Genomic DNA, 22,675 nt, shown 5'->3' with positions numbered 1-22,675 from the left:
CGAGCCTTCCTTGAATTGAAAGCTCGTTTAGGCTCGTCAACCTTAACGAGACTTTTGCAATTTTAAGTTTTACCACTTTTAAACTTTCACGTATTAAGTTAACACTTCACAGCTGAGCTTTGGCTCGTTTAATGTTTTTCTCAAAATGTAAAAAGAATAATAAAAAAATGTATATAAATTAAATCATAATTAATAAACGAGTCGAGCCCAACTGTGACAAAATATTTCACGAGCCGATCTCAAGCCTAGTCGAGCTCATAGCTAGTTTACACCCCTATGTAGATTTTTTTTACATTTATTTTTCATATTTTTATAATAAACTAAAGGTAAATTAAAGATTACGCTCTTTATGTTTGGGTGACCTATGGATCAGGTCTTTTAAATTCCAAAAGTATAATGAGCGTCCCTAAAGTTCGTATGTTGTCAATCTTTTCGTCCAATACACTGACCCGACAATTAAAATTTTGTTACGGGGGTGTTAAATGACCAATATACCCTTCTCTTCTTATATCTTAGAAATTTAAAATAAACCCCAGTAAAACCCTACTTGACGAGTCTAGTAAACACGTCATCGTCAATGTTGTATCGCCGGTATTGTTTAAGGTCTGAAACGTCTAACTAATAAGTCTTGTTGTGAATTTTACTGAACATGTAGCATAGATGAACACATGGTAACACATAACTAGTATAACTCCATTGTGCTAGTTATTTTACCATGTTTATAACATTGGATCATTGGACACCAATTTTAAAACTCGAAAACATATACGAGTATTAAAAAGAAAACCCCAAGAGAAACCATGTATGTTCTCGCTATTCAACCGGTTGAACCTCCCAGTATATAACTCGGTTCAACCGGTTGTACGATTTTTTAGCCCAATCCGGTACAGATAAAATACCGGTTTTGAAATCATTGCATATAACAATGTTGGGTGACTCTACATTCACAAGTGATCTTTCATACAATCTTTGATATACCAAACAATAATATGTAACTATATAAAACTACTCTACACAATGTATTTTATCCCATTCTCTTTGAAAACCTTGTTACAACCGGCAATAAGGGAGCTGGCATTCTCGCGTTCGCTGCAAAAAAAAAACACTTGAAGTTGATTAATTATTCAATAATAAAAAAAAAGATTTAGTTTCAAAACAGGAACATACTATTTCCAGCCAGGTGGCAGAAGAGTGCGGTAGCAGCTAGATAAGACGCCAATTTTATACTCAGCTGAACCCAAATTAATATAAGAGCGCATGTCATTGCACCAGTCAGGACGGTTCAAGATTTCTACTGCCTCCTTAACAAACTTATACAGATCAAGTGGAATTGGGAGAGAATATGCAATATATATATACATATATATTATGCATAGACAATTAGAAAATTTAATTATGTTGCAGCATGCATTATTATTTAAACTTTCAGGTAAAAGAATTGAAATTGAAATATTACCAGCACTTGGCTTAGCAGCAGACTTATCTTGTAAAAAACATAACATGCATTCTTAGATGGAATCCGTTAACGAATAAATATGAAAATAAAAAGTGTTGTTACGATATCCATGGATGAGATCTTTCGACTCCTCTTCTTTTTCGCCTTTCAACTGATCCCCATAATATCACTTTCGGGTGGTGTAAGACGCAGTTTGGCAAACTTGCCCTCTAGCTGAAATTTAAAATGGCAAATAATGGTTAATTAAACCCCAAAACACGAACACTTAATAATAATAATTTCGTTAAGATGGCTGGGATTGATCATCATCATCATCATCATCATCGTACTCAGTAAATCCCACCAATAGCAAAGCTATGGTAGGGTCTGAGGATGGTAAGATGTAGACAGCCTTACCTCTACCCCGTAGGAATAGAGAGGCTGCTTCCGGTGAGACCCCCGACTCGATAGTAGTTTTGCATCAAGCCTTGGACATAAGGTACATAACACTCAACCATTGGGACACCCGCTGATTGGTGCATGTACCCTTGTCTTTCGGCCATCAACGTCACCAAATGATGCCTGATTAACCTTCCGCCGCTTTTAACGTTATTTTCACGAAATTAATAAAATAACGTCAAAATTAGTGCACTTTCACTTTTGCCTCCCGAGAGCCCACACATGTATACATTATATGCGCACACTGAAAACAATGCATGTTTTTATGTTTTAAGACTAAGTAGGTTTTATAAGTAATGTGTTTTAATGTTTTAAGACTATGTATGTTTTTATGATTACTTATTAACAATATAAGAATTGTTATGTATAACTAATTTATTTGTATTTATTTTTTGACAATTGTTGCCTCGTTTTGCGCATCGGATTTTGGGACCAAAACGCATTTAGAACCAACAATGCTCTAACTATGTATCAAAACAAGGGCCGTAAGCAAACCAAACAAAGTTTGGTTTATGTTCATTCGTTAAGCTTTTATCGGACTCATAACATAAGAAAATTTTGTGTCGGTGTTTATTTGTAATCAGTTAATTAATCTATTAAACACAAACACGTGATGCATGATGATAAAGTATGTACCTTGGTGGCACGAGAACGAACCATCGCGAAAGCCTAATTTTGAATGACGAAACAAAGTATAAAAGTAAAATGGTTGGCTATTTGCTTATTTATATGCTGATTCTAAGCCCCTACCGGCCCAGGTCCAGGACCAGGCCCATCTGTTTTATTTGGTTTAAATAAATAAATTTCATTAAATCATTATTTTATTTATTTATTTAATTGGCAAAGAATAATACAATTGGGCTACTGGCTAAATTAACTACATCGAAATACACTCGTCTTTTGATCCGGAGAAAACCTTCATCTAAGGCTAACGCTCGCGGACACTCACTGGAAGACATGATAACGTGGTGTGATAAAGCTCGTTCAGTTCAACGATCAAACTAGTGAGCTTCGCCTACTCGCCTAGTCTCCCATCATCACCAGTTGCAGCCGAAACTAAATGATGAGGACAAGAATCAAACGTGGGTCATGTGAAACACCAAGTTTCTCTCTTACCACTTCACCCACCAGCTCATTGGCATATAACATTATTTTTAGTAATTATTTTATAACCATTTTACAAGTATTTATTGATTTGGTCGTAACTATGGTTTCATTTTCGTTTCTTAACTTGATGTTTAACTTTTCGGTTTGGGTCGGACCATATCTGAAGAGGTATGTACCCGCCTCAACACCGAGCAAGGCGGGTCAACCCACAAGATAAAGACATTATGAAGGCACAAAGCCAAAAACCTATGCGCATGGCGCATACAAAACATGCTCAGGCATCATATGCCCAGGCACACATATGCTCGCGCATCACATACGCGCGCGGCGCATCAGCGCGCGGCGCATATCACATGCTCGTGCATATCACATCTGCCCAGACACACATGCTCGCGCATCACATATGCGCGCAGCGCATCAGCGCGCGGCGCATATCACATGCTCGTGCATATCACATCTGCGCATGAAATATCTGCGCGTGAGAATAAAGAGAAGACCTCGCGCATCCTCAGGATGGGCGCATATCACACGTGCGCATAATCAACCTCGTCCTTATCCAAATCAGGATTAGGGCAACCTTGATTGTGCACGTCAGACAACCTTCCAGAAGGCATCTTTTTAAGGAGTAAGAATATGCTGATGTTGACAGCTGCCAAATGGAAGGTCGACAACTCAGCATGACACATGTGTTACCACGTGATTACAACCAACGAGAAAGCGCCAGGTGTCCCAGAGGACACGTGGCGCAGTGCGATTGGAGGAAGCCAACGAGGTTGAGCCCAACCGGTGGTAACCTTAGCACTATAAATACAGCATCAACTCCACTTTGATGACACATTCATACTCAATCATTGACAGTTACAAGCAGTGATAACACATTCAATCATATTGAATCACATTCACTCACAGTCAGTTACATACAAAACAGACAGTCTCACAATCAGGGGGTATTAAGCTATTCAGCAATACTCTTGAGATTCCCTTACACACATTATTATCTTCTCCACAAATATACTGATTCTCACGCCGGAGGGTTACCCCAAAGAGGACCCCTCTGTCCCTTTCTGAGGGGTAAGTAACGGCGCTGTTCATTTTGTAGGTGGAAGAACACAGACCCAGAAGAACCATCGGTGAAATAGTATAATCACACCCGAGGAAAGTAGATCTGCTACCAGTGAGTAGATCCACGTTTCTTCATTGGCGCCATCCACTGTTACAAACGGCAATCAGATCTCATCAGATCTATAAAAAAAAAAATCAATCACCATGGTTTCTGGAGTTCGTAACGTTGATCAAGCTCTGGAGGATATTGAACGTGAGGGTGTTAACGACGGACAGCAGGTTCTGAGGGTTCCGCGTGATTCTACGCGTACCACCAGCAACCGTCCCTTCGTCACAACCCCTCACGGCCAGACTGAAACTCCTCCAGACGATCTCACGTTACAAAATATGGCCGGCGCGAAACTGAAAGGACCAATGGGTCCAGAAGAGGAAACAAATGATCCAAATGAATGGCTCATAAACGAGCAGCGGCGTCTGATGGAAAAATACAATGAAATGGTCAAGCAGAAAAAGCTAGCCGACCAAACACAAAGGCAAGCTTTTGATAAGCAGACTACAAAAAGGCCGCGCGCGCCGGAAGAAGGACATTCTGTTCACACTGCACACACTGAGTTCAGTGATGAAGAAGTGCATAGCATGAGGAAGACACGGGATACTCATGCAGGAGGCTCACAGCTCCGCGTGCCTGTGAACATGGCGCCTGGAGCCAGAGCAGATCTGGATCTGCACATGCCGTACAGCCTACCGGTCAGAGGGCAAGTGGACGTAACCACGCCCTACAGACCAGCCATCCTGGTAAAACACTCAAAGTTTACTGCGCGCATCGCGCAGGCTCCCATCCAGCACAAGACAAAGATGCCAAGTGGTCTGGGCAAATATGATGGCACAACAGATCCAGATGACTTTTTGCAAGGTTTCTATAACACGGGAAACCTAGAGAGCTGGACGATGCCAACATGGTGTCATATGTTTGCTCGCTGCCTCACGGGCGCAGCGCGGGTATGGTTCGAGAGCTTGCCGACAGGGCAAATTGATGGGTTCGATGAACTATTAGAAAAGTTCCAAGCCCACTTCGTACAGCAGCGCAGGCACACGCGCGATCCTGATAACATCATGCACTGCATACGCAGGAATGATGAAACGATTGAAGATTACATCACTCGTTTCAATCAGGAATCCCTGGCAATCGGGGGTATAACTGAGCAGCTCCTGCGCGTGGCCTTTATACAAGGCGCGCGCAGTGATCAACTCCGCCGGGCTCTCGTAAGCAAAGATGGTATGCCCACCACGTGGGCCAAGTTAATGGAGGCATCGCGAGTTTTCGCGAGAAATGAGAAACAGATTGCCCAAGATAGGGCAAGAGAAAGAGCGCATCAGGCAGAATCACCGCGCAGCAAAGAGAAGAGGGCCAAACAGAACTCTGTATGGTCCAGGTTGCAGCCAACAAGTTTTTCTTCCGCGGAAAAACAAGCGCAACCAACCTCACCCCAGCCCCAAAAAGAAGTTCGTAATCGCGGGGAGGGTGACAAGAGGGAGGGCGGCAGAGATCCTAGCAGACCTCTGCCAAGAATATGGACACCCCTCACTAAAACACCTTCACAGGTGTTAAGTACTGAGAATGTCCAATTCAAGCCCCCCAAGCAACTACACTACAAGGGACCGCAAAACAGTGGCAAATATTGTGAATTTCACAGGTCCCCGGGCCACAACACCGACGCATGCCATCATTTAAAGGATGCGATCGAGAAGGATGTAAAGTCAGGCAGGCTGGCTCACTTGGTAAAAAACCAAAGAATAGAAGATGAGCAACCGGAAGGAGCCTCTGCCAGCAAGAAATACAAAAGAATCTGTGTGGCTGAGGGGGGACGACAAGGGCAGACGTCAAAAAAGAGAAGCGCGCAAATCCACGGAGATTGGCGCGAGCAGCAAGTCATCTTCCCAAGAATCAGGGGAGGCCCTTCAATAAGCAGTCCTCTCGTCATCACCACACACATTGCTCATTACGAAGTGTCAAAGGTCCTGGTGGACACTGGAAGCGAATCTGACATTATGTATGAGCAGTGTTTCAGAAAGTTAGACCCGGCAGACCAAGCGCGGCTCGAAATTGTGAACGCACCAATCTGTGGTGTTTCAAATGAAATCATCCATCCACTGGGCCAGATTCAGTTTGAACTAACTATGGGGGATGATGAGCACAAGCGAGCAGAAGTTGTCAACTTCTTGGTCTTGCCCACCACGTCATGCCACAATATGATCCTGGGTAGGGGAACGATTGCCCAATTTAATGCTGTACCGTCGCCAGCGCACGGCGCTTTGGGGTTTCCTACACCAACGGGCGTAACATTTGTTTATCGCGATCATTTGTGCGCAGTGACAAGTACGCCGCGGGAGGGGAGAATGAAACTTCAAATGGCGGACAATGCGCCAGAGAAGTGGATTTTAAACCCAAAATTCCCCGAGCAAACGATCACAATTGGCGCTACCATTTCAGACGAAACGAGATTGAGAATGAAAAGGTTGCTCACAAAATACACGTCGGTCTTCGCGTGGCAACACTCCGATATGACTGGGGTCCCGCGAGACTTGGCGCAACATTCTCTTAACACGTTCAAGTCGGTGGAGCCAATTGCTCAGAAAAAGAGAATCATGGGGGATGAAAAGGCGAAGGCCATGAATGAGCAAGTTGAGGACCTGTTGCGCGCAAACATCATCCGCCCGATCCGATACCAGACGTGGGTAGCCAATCCTGTGATGGTAAAGAAAAGCAACGGGTCATGGAGGATGTGTATTGACTTCAAGGACCTCAACAAAGCATGTCCGAAAGACTGTTACCCCCTCCCAAACATCGACGCAAAGGTGGACTCTGTGGCGCCATTCAAGCTCAAGTGTTTCCTGGATGCCTACAAAGGCTATCACCAGATTCAAATGGCACCACAAGACGAAGACAAGACGGCCTTCAGGACCGACAAGGGTGTTTTTTGTTACACAAAAATGCCCTTTGGTTTAAAGAATGCGGGCGCCACCTATCAGAGACTTATGGATTCGGTTTTCAGTGAACAAATCGGAAGAAATCTAGAAGTCTACGTTGATGATTTGGTGATCAAGAGCAGGGAGGAGAGACAAATGCTCAAAGACATCGAGGAAACTCTTCAGCGCCTAACGGAAGTTAACATGAAGCTCAACCCGAGCAAATGTACTTTCGCCGCAGAAGAGGGGAAATTTCTTGGTGTAATGGTCACTAAGGATGGTTTCAAGGTGAACCCTGAAAAGGTGGAAGCCATCCTTGACATGCCTTCACCATCCACCATGAAAGAGGTTCAGAAGCTGAATGGTAGATTGGTGTCAATCAACAGGTTCCTAGCGAACCACGCCAGCAAATCTACTCCATTCGTTAACACCTTGAGGAACTGCTTGAAGAAGAGCCAATTCAAGTGGACGCCTGAGGCTGAGCAAGCTTTCACTGAGATAAAAGAATGTCTCACAAAGTTGCCCGCGCTCACAGCTCCACTTCCTGGCGAAACCCTTACATTGTACCTGTCAGCTGGAGACCGCGCGATCGGCGCAGTATTATTGGTGGATCGCAAGGGGATCCAAACGCCAATATACTATGTGAGTCGGGTGCTCACAGACCCTGAGACGCGCTATTCCATCATGGAAAAGTTAGTTTTGTCACTAACACACGCGTCGCGCAAGCTCCATAGATACTTCAATGGTCATCCTATTGAAGTTCTGACTGGTTACAACATCCAGCAAGTCTTGCGACGCCCCGCGCTCTCCGGAAGGCTGACAAAGTGGGCGCTGGAATTAGGTGTACACACGATCACCTATAAGCCTCGTCCAGCAATAAAGGGTCAAGTTTTAGCGGATTTCATCACAGAAATCCCCGATGGAAAGATTGAAGAAGCTCAGTGCGAGGTAGACCCTCCGCGAGCAAACGATGAGGAAGATGTTTGGAGGCTATTCACTGATGGAGCCTCCAACAGCGAAGGGTCCGGCGCAGGCCTCAAACTGGTGGACCCTGATAATCATGAATATACTTATGCTATTAGGTTGGACTTCAAGAGTACCAACAATGAGGCTGAGTATGAAGCCCTGCTGGCTGGCCTGCGCATTGCGCGCAAGTTTGGAGTTAAAAGGCTAGAGGCCCATGTTGATTCTTACTTGGTAGCTGCTCAGGTCAACGGCCTATATGACGCCAAGGAGAACACAATGCCTCTATATCTAGAGCAGGCAAAAAAGCTCGTCGAGCAGTTTGACTTCTTCAGAATCATACACATCTCGCGCAGCGAAAATAAGTCTGCTGACGCGTTGAGTAAGATGGCTTCAACTAATTTTGATCACTTTGGCAAAGATGTCAGGGTGGAAGTGATGAGCAACCCGTCAGTGCAAACGCAATCTGTTCTTGTAATTCATACAACCCCTTCATCCTGGATAACTCCAATAATGGAATTCCTGAAGGAGGGGAAGTTACCGGACGATCGCGCACAGGCGAGAAAGATAAGACACAAGGCGCAGAATTATGAACTACTTGATGGTACAGTATATCGGCGCTCTTATCTTGGACCGCTCATGAAATGCCTGGATGCTGAAGAAGCAAGCTATGTGATTAGGGAGATTCATGAAGGAATCTGTGGAATACACGCTGGTCCGCGCATGGTGGTTGCCAAGGCAATGAGCTCAGGCTACTATTGGCCAGGCATGTACTTGGATGCGCTAAAAGAAATCCAAAAATGCAAGGCATGTCAGAGCTACGCGCCAAACACCATGCGTCCAAAGAACAACTTGATTCCAGTGACCTCCGCATGGCCTTTCCAAAAATGGGCCATTGATATTGTGGGGCCCCTGCCGCAAGCGCAAGGGCGAGTGAAATTTTTGGTAGTGGCGATAGACTATTTCACAAAATGGGTTGAGGCCAAGCCACTAGCAAAAATCATAGCTGAGGCGATGAAGCAATTTATCTGGAGCCACATCATTTGCCGTTTTGGCCTTCCTATGGAAATTGTGAGCGACAATGGCAAACAATTCACTGACAGGAAGATATCCAGCTGGCTCAAAGAACTGCACATCAACCAAATCTTCACTTCGGTCTACCACCCTCAAGGGAATGGCCAAGTGGAGCGCGCGAATCAAAGTTTGTTAAATGGGCTGAAGAAAAGATTGGAGGGAGAATCTCATTCTTGGGTCGAAGAGTTACCTAATGTCCTGTGGGCGCACAGGACATTAAGCAAAACTAGCAATGGCGAATCCCCGTTCAGCCTAACCTATGGGACAGAGGCTATGATCCCAGCAGAAATTGGATGCCCATCCCATAGGGTACTCATGATGAGCAAGACTGATAACGAGCGCGAAAGAAGATTGGACCTCAACTTGCTTGAAGGGCGCAGAGAAGCGGCTATCATCAATGAAGCCAAATACAAGAAAAAGCTGGAAAAATATTATAATCAGCGCGTTAAAGAATGCCACTTCAAGAAAAATGATTTTGTCCTTCGAAACAATGAAGCTAGCCGCGCAATACCCCCAGGAAAAATGTCCCCCAATTGGGAGGGACCTTATCAAATTTCAGAAGATTTGGGGAAAGGCGCGTACACTTTAAAAGATTTGAATGGCAAAAAGATACCGCGCGCGTGGAACGCAGCACAGCTTAGAAAATGCTTCATGTAAATGTTCAAATATGTAATCAAGGCTTTTAAGCCATCATGAATGATGATTCGCGCTATCTTTCAATATTTGTTCTATTACCTTTGCATACATGTTTCACACTTCCTTTATTAATTTGGAACAATATGACAACACTATATTGACTTCAAAGCAAAATAAAGCGAAGTAAAACATACATGCGCGAGCCTTAGCTCAAACGCGTTAACGAGTCTTAACTCTAAAACGCCAGGGCCTTAGCCCAAACTTACGAGCCTTAGCTCAAACACGTTAATGAGTCTTAACTCTAAAAACGTCAGGGCCTTAGCCCAAAACAAAGAGCCTTAGCTCAAAACACTCACAAACATCCATCTTACATCCCGCGCAGCCTGATCATAAAAATCCTTAAACACAACTAAGGCAAAGTACATGCCATATCATGTTAAGGTCTCAGGTCGAGGTCGCGCGCGGAATCATAGTGGATATCTGAGTAACACACGCTGACATGTAATGGCTAAACTCATACTTCCATATAAATACCGCGCGACAACGACGCGCAAAAAAGAAATAATGAAAAGTTAGCGCGCATGTCAGCATAAACAAGATACTGCGAAACCACAAACAAAATAGAACAGAGGTTAAGTGAATAATTTCCTTACAACCTTGTTCTTATTTTAACGTGCAAGCATATCTTATATCTATACAAGCAAACATGAAGAGATGAATGGAAATGCGCAAGATGTGAAAAAGAGAAAACAAGTTTCATTCCATTGGATTGAAATTTACAAGTATGATGAGTTACAAATTACAAGTATAAAAAATTAAATATGTAAAATTTGATGAAGGGCTTCTCAAGTCTCCACGTCGACGTCAGCCACTTCATCACCTTCATCATCTCCCGCAGCATCTGACGCGGCCTGCTCCTCATCTCCGAACTGACCATAGTCAAGTTCTTCCTCCTCATTGGAGTCTTCTATCACGACGGTGTCAGGAGCAGATTTATTCGCAGCGCCAGAGCCGCTGGCAGGGGCAACATCCCCCGCGCCACCATCATCGCTACCAGCCCTCTCGCATTCATCGAGCAACTTCTTTAGCGCGCCGAGGTCGGGCTGGTCAGCAAGCGCAGCTATCTGCAAATCATTAGAAAAGTATTGAGTACAAAACACTTGGAAAAATTAGTCAAGTAAAACTCATTAAGGTCAAGGTACCTGCATAAGGATGGGGATGGGAGTATTCATATACTTTTCCCCCACCGCGGCCATGTCCGCGCAGGCCGCGTCGCTCTTGTAAGGGTACTCGGATGGGTTCTTCTTCAACATGCCATATTCATACCCATCCGTAAACCCTTCAGCTCGGCCCACCAAGCGCGCGGCGGCATTGCAGTCCATCACAAGGGCCTGAAACTCGGCGGAATATTTCATCGCCAAAGCGTAGCGATTTATGCCCTGTGACACCAGCCATTGGCGATCCTGCGCGAGGCCAGCAACAGACGTCTCGAGGACAGGAACCTGGGAGTTTAATAACTCAACAGTTTCCTTAGTCTTTTTTAGCTCCTCCTTATCAGACGCTGCTGCCGCCAAAATTTTTTCTTTCTCCGCCTGAGCAGCACCAAGAGCTTCCTGGCTGGACGCCGCCGTCGCCAAGGCCTCATCTCTATCGGCTTGCGCGGCCGCCAACTCCCTCTTCAGGCGCGCAACCTCGCTCTCCAGTGATGATTTTTCAGTGATACTCTGGACGATAGCTTGGTCACGCGCCTCAGCCTGCTGTTCCAAGACACGCACTCTACGCGCGTACTTGGCAACTTCGGCCTCCGCCAACTGCTGCTTCTCCCGCGCAGCTTGGAGCTCATGCCCGCGCTTAATATAGGCGGTGTTGGCACTTGCTCGGTTTTCGCTGAGCTCCGCCTGGAGTTTCTCAGCTCGTGCGCGAGCATCAGAAAGGTTCCAGGCGGCCACCTTAGCCTCTTGCTGGGCTGCCACAAGAGCATCGCGTACTTTAATATAATCGCGATGAAGCTCTTGGGAGGCAGCAAAGAAAGCTGACCCAGCGAAAATGTGATCGTTGAGCAAGTCAGCGCGGGTGCGCTCCTCCTGATACCTCCTTTCAGTAGGAGGCACGGCATGAGCCCAGAAGTCCTCGCATACGCCCATGGATTGGAAGGAACTGTCTTCATTAATATTCCATCTCGGGCGATAAACGTGGTCACCTTCCTACAAAACACAAGAAATGTTCTAAGTCATAAACATACTTATATGGAGGTACGCGCAGCGGAGCAACAAATTAAAACATACCTGCGGGGATGAAGCAGAAAAGTCAGCGCCAGCCCCACCAGAAGTATGCGCTGCGAAGGCTTGTGGCATCGCAGGGCTGGCGCGGTCTCCCAAGGAGTCCTCAGCTTGAGCCCCCTCATCCTCCTCATCTTCTTGAATAGGCCTCTTCTCCTGCGACCTGGGGGGCTCCAAACCAGCCTCGCGGAGAGGGCTGCGCGTAGGAGGAGGCGAGGGAGGTCTCGACGCCGCCAGTTCGGCGCGCAATACGGCTTCCTGCTCCTTTGTAACCCCAATAAGGGGAGAATCAGCACTAGCAGGAGCAGGACCAGAACCAGCGGCGCCGCCAACGGCGCCAGGAGTGTCGCCAGCAACTTGTACGCCAGCTACAACTCCTATGAACAAATCAACAAGGAAAAATGGTTTATGACTGAATCCAAAAGAAAAATAAAGAAGACAAGTGTGCAAAACATACATTGGCGCAATTCTGTTCGCGCGGCGAACATCGCCATAAAGTTCATTCTACCCTTTTCAGAGGGTAGAACAGGGGACTCCGAAGCAGTCCCCGGCGCAGCCTCAGCACCTTGTGGCGCCTGTGGCTGATCTGCTACCGTCGCCGGTTCTGCAAACATTCAAAGGAGCAAAGGTTTAATAACAATTCAGCCAGATGAAGATAAACAAAGTATACCTGTTGCAGGCGCGGCACTGCTTCTCTCTTCAGCCGCGCGAACGGAGGAGGTGACGCCACCATACCTCAAGTGGACAGGAGGTCTGCCCACTCTCACAGGCAGGGAAGCTAAAGAAACCTTGGTGGTAAACACCTGGGTTTCCTTAGGTCCCTTCGTTTGAGCATGGGGATGAGCAACAGGGGTGTCATTTTTCTTCTGTTTCTTACTGGCCCCTGCGCCAGATTTCCCCTTAGCTTTGCGCTTTAGTAGTGGCGCCTCCTCTTCCTCCTCCTCCTCTTCCGCGAGCTCCAGCTCGTAGTTTTCAAGCGCATCTGCAAAAACAACCAACAGAACTGTTAATAAACTTGGGTATTCTAAAGGAATGAGCATAAGTGCGAAGGCTTACCAGGCGCGTCACTGTCAAAGTCAAATTCCAGATCCACCGGGATGAACATGTCATCGAAGCGATCTGGGAAACCAACCTCCCCAGCGCCAAGCACGACGGAGCCACCCTCCACTTGTTCATCATAAGCGGCAAAGACATAATCCTTGGTGACTGCGCAAAAACAAGTCAAGTGATATCAGCAAAAGAATTATGTTCGCGCAGAAAAAGAAATAAAGCAATGAAATAAACTTACACAACCCGTCGACTTGGATAACGGGCTCAAGCGCGCTGTCGGCCCATAGCTTACTCATGCCGACCCCCACCAGCGCCTCCTCGCAAATTTTCTTCGCGGGGGATGGTTCGGCGGTCAGTTTCTTAACCCAGGCGCCAGTTGGGTTCTTGAGGACACCCTCATCCGCAGGCGCAGAAGAGATAGAGCGCATGGTCATACGGATGGGGATCACACCAGCCCTTATGTAAAAGAACCTCTCAGACCAGTCATGAAGGCTCTTGAATGAAACAGTGGAGCACTTCACCTTCTGACTGCGAGGAATGAAAGAGATCCAATTGTCCTGGATCTTGGGCTTGTAAAAATATTGAAAGCGCCGAGGAGTGGGTTCCTCGCGCTGGGATTTGCACATGAACTCAAAGTGAGTCACGCGCACGAGTCCAAACGGATGGACTTGGGATATATGAATCCCATAGAACTTCAGCAGTGCACCCACAAACCTTGTTATCGGGAGACGAAGGTTGCAGTGGGTGAAAAAGTGGCTATATAGGGATATATAGCCGGCAGGCGGGTCCGCCGCCGTTTGCCCGGACCTAGGCAACATGCAGCCAAACAGGGTGGGAAAGCCCTGAGAGGCGATGAGGTTGTCGAGATCGGCCTGCTTCAATTTGCAGAGGATTTCATTCCACCTTTTGGTGGCCTTGGTCCTCCCTACTTCCTCCGATGTGGTCTCAACAACCCTCTTCCCTTTTCCCTTTTGCTTCAATGTCGACATCACCACAGACTTCACACGGCGTCTTCGAGAGGCAACAGAGGTGATTGAGGGGCTAGACGAGTCTGAACTATCAGACATACAACTGCAGCAGCAGATAATCGAAAAATCGAAAAAATGAATATACTCAATTCAGAATATGAAAGGCAGAAAATAGAAAATTTGAAACAATGAAGATGAAGATAAAAATTTCCTAAGGGCCTGCTTTTATAGGCCCAGGAGAGAGAAAAGTGGTAACTGATGGGATTTCACGCGCCCCCACTCGCAGGTGTAAGCCAACGAGGGCGCGGCACGTGTCCCTAACACTGTTGAGGGGACATAAAAACGTAACGGACCTGCCACGGAGCAGAGACGCGCCCCCACTCGCAGGTGCTAACCAATGCGAGCGCGACACGTGTTCAAGACAGCTGTGTGAGGGGACGTGAAAGGCAACTGTAGCACCTCGAGCACACGAAACGTCTGACATGTTTACGGCGCACGTCACCACCAACTAACCACGTGTTCGGACCCTTCGTTTTCAACCCTTCGTTTTCAACCAAATGGATAGAACTTCGCGCAACGATGGAAACAACCAATAAAACGACAAAAACCCCTTTAAAAGACCAAATCAGTAAGTCTAATATCCATCTTACCGCGCTCGCGCGAGATAAGACACACATTAGACTGGGGGGGCTTGAAGAGGTATGTACCCGCCTCAACACCGAGCAAGGCGGGTCAACCCACAAGATAAAGACATTATGAAGGCACAAAGCCAAAAACCTATGCGCATGGCGCATACAAAACATGCTCAGGCATCATATGCCCAGGCACACATATGCTCGCGCATCACATACGCGCGCGGCGCATCAGCGCGCGGCGCATATCACATGCTCGTGCATATCACATCTGCCCAGACACACATGCTCGCGCATCACATATGCGCGCAGCGCATCAGCGCGCGGCGCATATCACATGCTCGTGCATATCACATCTGCGCATGAAATATCTGCGCGTGAGAATAAAGAGAAGACCTCGCGCATCCTCAGGATGGGCGCATATCACACGTGCGCATAATCAACCTCGTCCTTATCCAAATCAGGATTAGGGCAACCTTGATTGTGCACGTCAGACAACCTTCCAGAAGGCATCTTTTTAAGGAGTAAGAATATGCTGATGTTGACAGCTGCCAAATGGAAGGTCGACAACTCAGCATGACACATGTGTTACCACGTGATTACAACCAACGAGAAAGCGCCAGGTGTCCCAGAGGACACGTGGCGCAGTGCGATTGGAGGAAGCCAACGAGGTTGAGCCCAACCGGTGGTAACCTTAGCACTATAAATACAGCATCAACTCCACTTTGATGACACATTCATACTCAATCATTGACAGTTACAAGCAGTGATAACACATTCAATCATATTGAATCACATTCACTCACAGTCAGTTACATACAAAACAGACAGTCTCACAATCAGGGGGTATTAAGCTATTCAGCAATACTCTTGAGATTCCCTTACACACATTATTATCTTCTCCACAAATATACTGATTCTCACGCCGGAGGGTTACCCCAAAGAGGACCCCTCTGTCCCTTTCTGAGGGGTAAGTAACGGCGCTGTTCATTTTGTAGGTGGAAGAACACAGACCCAGAAGAACCATCGGTGAAATAGTATAATCACACCCGAGGAAAGTAGATCTGCTACCAGTGAGTAGATCCACGTTTCTTCAATATCTCTAAAACAATGATAGCTTGTCACTGTTTCCAACCGACAAAACTAATGATCATGAAAAGGTAATTAACCATTCAAAACTATTTTAAAAAATAGTTGAAATCATTAATCGAAATTAAAACTCATTGATTTACAAATGCAAGGGCTGGCCATAAGGTGTGGCCAGGTAGTCGAAGGCCACAGGCCGACACCCCGCTAGGCGTAAATTTTTTTAAAAAAAAACTATGTATTTCTATAAAAATAATATGTATATTTAGTGTTTAAATTCAATTACATAACCATTAGCTTGATTTAGTGGCAAATGGGTACTACTCCCAACCAAAATCTTACGGGTTCTACTCTCAGTTGAAGCATGTTTAATCATATTTTTATACAAAAGTTACGTACACAACCCAATTATAACCATGTAAACCCATATAAAAATTAAATTGTTTAAACCTAAAAGAAACTATTTTTTACTTAAGGTCCAAAAAATTATTTGTCTTCGACCCAATTATTTTTTTTTTGCTTTCTCAAAGCCGGCGCTGAAAACATGTTTGGATTGATACATCCGTTGGGAGGTGTGTAACTTGTAATTTATCTTAATAGAATAAAAATCTTACAAAGTTACAATGATCACCATACGTTGAATTTGATGAAACTTAAAAGACATAAACCTATAAACGTTAAAATAGATATGATATGGAAATGACATATAAAAAAATTCATCAAATCATAGTTAAGGTACTACAACTCTTTTTCTTTCATGAAGTGTTTTATGTCTTATAAACTTGTCTATCTTCGATATTAAACTATACAGACGAATACGCGCATATGTAAAAAAATCACCATTTATGTATATCTGTAATAGTTTTTAATGAACGGAAACATACCTATGGATTCTACGGTCCTTTTCTCTCAAGAGACACGTAACTATCTACTCACCCCTTTGGAAAAATAGGTTTCTACGTTTTGGTAGACGAGCTTTAAATGTATCGTGTATGACTAGATGAATAGGCTTGTTTCGGTTTCAGACCGAACCAATTTCTAACGAGTTTTTTCTAAGCCACGAGCTAAGCTTTGTATTTTCGAGTTTGAAAACTAGTTTGAGGTATGTGTTTTGGCATTCATTTTTATGATTCTTAATAGTCAGTTTCACTTAATTGGGTTTTGGACCTAAAAATTAAAAAACCTATAAACGTACCAATTTTTTAAATATGTTCTGGAAACGAGTTTGGCGTTTCGCAACTGAAACGGTTCATATTAACTTCATGTGTAATAAACGAATAATATATTTTTTTCTTATAATATTGACCGTTAACCATTTTTATAAAGTAAGAGAGTTTAACCAATTAAATAATAATAATATATAATTCATGGAAATCCATGATTTCTTATTTTGTTGTTTCAACTGATGATCGATGCTTGCTTGCTGTTCAACGAAGTCGAAGAACGATAATTTTATTTTCAGTAGGATTAGTTTTGTCATTCAAAAGGGAGTGACGACGCAGCTTGTTACTCGCTTACAACCTCTCTATTGTAATTTAATCCTTTTGTTCAGTATATGATTATTTATTTAAAAAGATAATAATAATAATAAAAGTCAGCTTAGAGTTGTGTTTGCAATCTGGATGGTTTAAAAAGACAAAAAAGTAAACTAAGTGGAAGGGGTAAGGTTAACAAATACTTTTATCCTCATATACTATCAACAGCATTATGGTGAAAGCTAGTACAACATAATAAACAAAAATCGAAATATCATTATTATTATTATTATTATTATTATTATTATTATTATTATTATTATTATATCCTTTAATAGGTAAGACATTTATTATACATATACATATATTTATAAGAAACTCACTAAAAGAATAATTTTATAAACCTTGTTTGACTTATTCGGCTTGTCTACAAACTAAGGGTGATCATTTAGGAAAACCCGGACCGACTCGGCAAAATCCCGACCTGGCCTGAGACTAGAAATATAAGAAAACAGAGACAAATAACTTATTCTGCTAGCTGGTGTTTAATGTATGTGGTATTGTTTTAAAAAAATGAAGAAGATAGTACATTGTTTGTTTTTAAGGCATGCTTGTGAGTACCGAATAAAGTGAATGAGGATAGCTTTATACTACACTACAGTGACAACACACAAATAAAAATTTTTGTATGTTATCTTTTTAAATCTAGGGTTTTTTTTAATATAAAGAGTGTCTGGATTTTAATTTTCATGTATTTGGCTATTACTTCTTTTAGATTATATAATTTGTGAGTTATAAAAGTTAAGTGAGGATTAAGACCCATAAGTTAACTACAATATTTTAAGCTAGGAATGAACGGAATATATACATTGTAAAACACGTGAGAAGTGAGACGAGATAAAGAAATTTCGGTGATAAATAATGGAAAAATGAACGTATTCGGTTTAACGTGTGGATATTCAACCCGATATTCGAGAAGGTGTCAAGCGGTGAATCCATTTGAATATTTCAGAGGATCGAAAATCGAGAAAGTAAGCGAAGACGTGGCTCAATCATGAGTTATAACAAAGCGGGAAAATGCAAATTAGAATTTTCGAACACGGTTGTTAAAGCCCATGTACCGATGAGCTTGTAAAGGTTGATATTATCTCCGTATTTAAGGTTTATTATTTAGATAAAATAAATCAAGTAGACACCATAAGTTTGGATGAGTTGTTTCTGGGAAAAACAACTACACAAGTTTTATTAAGTTTGGAATAACATGAAATCGACACCGGGTAACGATTGTCAATGATTTATTAGCGGAAATCATAAGCTAGCGAGACAACTTTAAGTCGAGTATGAAATAAATATTTTGACGAAATATATTTTGAAAATATAACGTCACTTGAAGTAACGGTTCGTTGGAGCTAGAGACCGAAACGCGATCACAAAATGCGTTTAAAACAGCACTATATAAGTGGGCTTACCCCCACTTTACATTCATTTTACTTCATATTTCTGCATTTTAGAGAGAGAAAGTTAGAGAGAGGTTAGAGGATTCCGACAAGGTGGCCGGCGGTGGTCCGCGGTGGCCGGTGGTGTTCCGGCGCGGTGGTCCGGTGGCGACCAAAACCGTCTTCTACCCATAACCATTTTTCGACGTTCCGAACACGATGGTAAGCTCCGTTTGTCTTAAATATGAGCTTAAGTTCGTTAAAAACATGTTTTAAAATCTGGACAGATTGTATTAGTCTTGCATGTCCGCAAGATATGTTTATAACGGAAGATCTAACGATCCGATCATCTTTATTTATGTACAGAGCGTTCATAACCCATAGATAATTATTTTGAGCGGTTTAGATGAATATCTGAGTTGTTTAATTTGGGGTTCTAAACCAGTTTTCGTGTTCATCTCGCTGGGCGGATTTTGGAAACGCAGCTTTAAATAAATGCAGATTCCCGGAGATCTGACTGTCGGACCGAGCTGAAATTTTCGGTGAATCTTCCTAACATACAGATCTTTGATTTTACCAAAGGAATCGATGATCAGATGTATGGATGGTGAGTTATAAGCTCAGTAATTTACTGGTCAGATTCTTGAATGAAAATATTTTATTAAAACTAGTAGCATGTAGATTTTGATGTGTCGTGCGGACGATCCGAGATCGGAGAAACATTCGTGCCGCAAAAACGAACGTGTTGGTATATCCAGATCGCATTTCATGTGGGTTTTGAGCAGATTGTTAAACTCGAACCGTACGCGATGAGGTATATATCTTTAAGTGTTAAAAAAGATAGATAACAAGATATTAGTAAAAATATTGTTATCAAAAATAACTTGGACAAAATGTTGTTAATAATTATTTAGAAAACCGCTAGATAATATCGAGTGATAAAAATAGTACAATCGAGACTTGGACGCATTCGTGTAAATTTATGATATAAAAATATATATACGATAATTGAACAAAATACTTTATTCGAATAATAGGTTAATAAAAGGTTATTATAATCTATAATATATATATATATATATATATATATATATTAAATAACGTCAAAGTTTTGTTTCGAAAACATATATTAGTTTTACAACTGTTAATGAAACTATGATGTTCCAATATATATATTAGGATATTCTGAAACGTTCGATTCAGTTACGATTTTGTTTAAACACTAAAAGTTTATAATTTGATTATTAGAATTATCATAAATAAGACACGTGAGGATAAATAAATTAAGTTATGATAAGATTCTATTGTATCGATGTTTATGTGTTAATATATTTGGTATTAAACATAGGAATCTGGTAATCATTTGGATTACTGTTAATAAGATCTTGACGTCGATTGGCATATTATCACACCTGAAATTTTTTTGAGTTAAGGCAAATGTGAGTTTTCTCGTAAAATCCCCACTTTTAAATATTTTAATGATTTATAAATGTTTTTTGGGGGGACATATGTAAAGAAAGGGCTATATATTTTACAAATTGTGTTAAATGAGATGAGTTATTATGAAAGGAAAAACCGTTAACCTAGAGAGAAATGGCCTAAAAATATTGGTAGATCTATCGGGGCGACGCCCCCGCTCTTCCAGTCGATCTGGTTGAAAAGGCGGGAATATTTTAATTTTGGTATGCATCAGATTTATCATAAATGATAGTCATACATGTGTTGTACTCTTTTCTCGTTTACAACTAACGCGTTTTGTTTAAGAAATATATAACTAGGTTTGAAAATGTGGACAATTAAATTCTCATTGATAAGAATGGTGAATAATGAAATTTATCATTTATAAGAATGATGAATAAATGAGAGTAAAGTCGAGAACTGTTACATCCCGGTTTTTATTTGAGAAGCTCACCAACATTCGTGTTGACAAAATTATTTTAACATATTTTTCAGGTAAATGAAGAAAATTAATGCTTCGTGAAAGAGCATAAATGTTTTGTTAAGAATAGTCATGAAAAAGGTTGGGGACTTAGAAGGATTTTCTATCACTGCATTCGACTCCTTCAACTGTATAATGGTCCCAGTACATGACATAACATCCCCTGCTAATGAGCAGGTTAGTTTCCTATTTGCATTACAAAATTTGGGAATCCTGCTAATGAGCAGGTTAGTTTCCTATTTGCATTACAAAATTTGGGAATCCTTTGGGGAGTAACAATTATGGGATTTTTAAGTGGGGGTAAAATATCCTTCGGTAAAAGTGGGTCTGGTTAAATAATACAATTCCATTTATCTCATTTATCATTAAAACAAAGGATATTATTAGAGTTGGTAGAGTAAATGAGTAATACGTATTATTTTATATATATATATATATATATTAAAATTTTTGAAAATCAATTGTCAATTGCAAGTGCATTTACTGAAAAATTTGGAAAACTGAAAAAACAAAAAAAATAAATATGTCAACCTGAACCCGACTTGTTTTCAAAACGGGTCGACCTGAACCGACCCAAAGCATGTATGTTTCATGTCGGATTTGGATTGTGTTTCGAGCGTGTCAACTTTTTCAGCCCCTAAGAAAACAACTTACAAACCTAACACGAAATTCACGGGTTTGGGTTTAACAAAACACGACCCAAACCTAACATGAGACTTCTGGGCTTGGGTTTGACATAAACGTGCTCGAGCTAGTTTTAGGTAGAACCCGCAAACCCGTTTAGCCAGGCGGGTGGGTTCGCTAGTTTATAACCCCTGTCCCCTTTACCCCATTTTAGTTTTTTTTTTTTTAAGTTTTTTATGTGACAAATTAAATTGGATAGGTATAATTTTCTGCCAAAATTTGCATAAGATTTTATAATTATAAATAAGAAACTATTGGGTTAATCGGGTCATGCTTAGATGAACGCGTGAAATTTTGTGTCGTGTTCGGGTTTACATGTCTATCTCTTTCAGATTCGAGTTCAGGTCAATTGAACCCACAAGCACGACCCGTTTAACACCCCAAACCCTCATGCCTCCCTTAAAAGACTTTTGTGCTCCCCCCCCCCCCCCACCAAAAAAACAAAAAAAAAGAACAAAATTTGTTTAACCCTTTTTATTTTACTTATATATAAATTTTCAAATTTTGTCTTTTCTTCTTCAGGAAGGAGCTCATGAAAAGCCACTTGATAAAGAAGATGACCCGTCAACATTAAAATCAACAAGTATAAGAAAGAAGATGAACAAATTATCAATAACATGTTCATCATGACAGTTAAAATCAACAAGTCTAAGAAAGAAGATGAACAAATTAGGGTTCTTACTACATCATCCTGAGATGATGATGATGATGATGATGGTGAGGTCTTCTTCAAAGTCCCGTCAACATTCCTATTCCTACAACATATTATTATTATTTCGAATCAATCAATTATACAAACAAAATTATTATTAGTGAATTAAACATGATTGATAAGAGTACCTGTTGGCACGAACAAGAACCATTGCGAACAAACTGAAACCCTAATTGATGAAACAGGCAATAATAATAATAACGTAAAAAGAACGTCGGTCGTTTATTCATAGGGTTTGGTTTTACCGGCCATGGCCCTGGCCTTGGCCTAGGCCCAGGCCCACGTTTTTATTAAATTCCATAGAGCATTGCTTTTACTATTTGTTTTAGTTGAGAGATCCAATACAATAATAATTTATCGTATAATATGTATGTGAATCATCTTTTTTCATGAAATCGATTAATGAAATCACATCCATACATCTCGGAATCATCAATACATATCCAACTAATCATTGGTTCACCGAAATAAACAGTTTTGGATAGTTAATCGATCAATTTTTTACTTTTTTCACGAAAACCGTTTTTGAACGTTTTAGGTTTTTGGTTAAGCGTTTTGAGTGTTTCAATATTTTTGCCTTTGAGCGTCTCGCGTACCTTTCGTACGTTAAGACATTATTGTACAGTATGCTCATTTTGATGGATTGGTAAGACATAAAAACATATATACATAAAAACCGCGGTTTTTATTTTTGTCATTCTCATTTTGATG

At 42.1% G+C, this 22,675-nt stretch overlaps 1 protein-coding gene and 1 long non-coding RNA gene across 3 annotated transcripts in view; both read right to left on the bottom strand.

The window, feature by feature from the left end:
- Positions 1-802: 802 nt before the first annotated feature.
- LOC143563604 (uncharacterized) overlaps positions 803-22,675 on the bottom strand; it is a 33,827-nt gene continuing 11,954 nt past the window's right edge. Inside the window, exon 7 of one of the 2 annotated variants that reach the window (XM_077051103.1) lies at positions 803-1,008. Coding sequence is in view for 1 of the 2 variants with exons in the window: in XM_077051102.1 (XP_076907217.1) it covers positions 1,011-1,089 (79 nt within the window). In the remaining variant the exon portion in view is untranslated. Of the gene's footprint in view, positions 1,090-22,675 lie in introns of both variants that reach the window. The other variant, XM_077051102.1, reaches the window with a different exon arrangement.
- On the bottom strand, positions 1,391-22,163 carry LOC143563596 (uncharacterized). Its single transcript, XR_013140695.1, has 3 exons — positions 22,093-22,163; positions 21,938-22,007; positions 1,391-1,669 (listed from the first exon to the last, which is right to left on the bottom strand). It is a non-coding gene; the product is annotated as an uncharacterized LOC143563596 (long non-coding RNA).

The sequence above is a fragment of the Bidens hawaiensis genome, unplaced genomic scaffold (assembly GCF_021521415.1).
Source record: "Bidens hawaiensis isolate Kalapana, Puna unplaced genomic scaffold, B.hawaiensis_p1.1 tig00021501_1, whole genome shotgun sequence".
Taxonomy (NCBI): domain Eukaryota; kingdom Viridiplantae; phylum Streptophyta; class Magnoliopsida; order Asterales; family Asteraceae; genus Bidens; species Bidens hawaiensis.
This window is presented reverse-complemented; position numbering and strand designations above follow the sequence as displayed.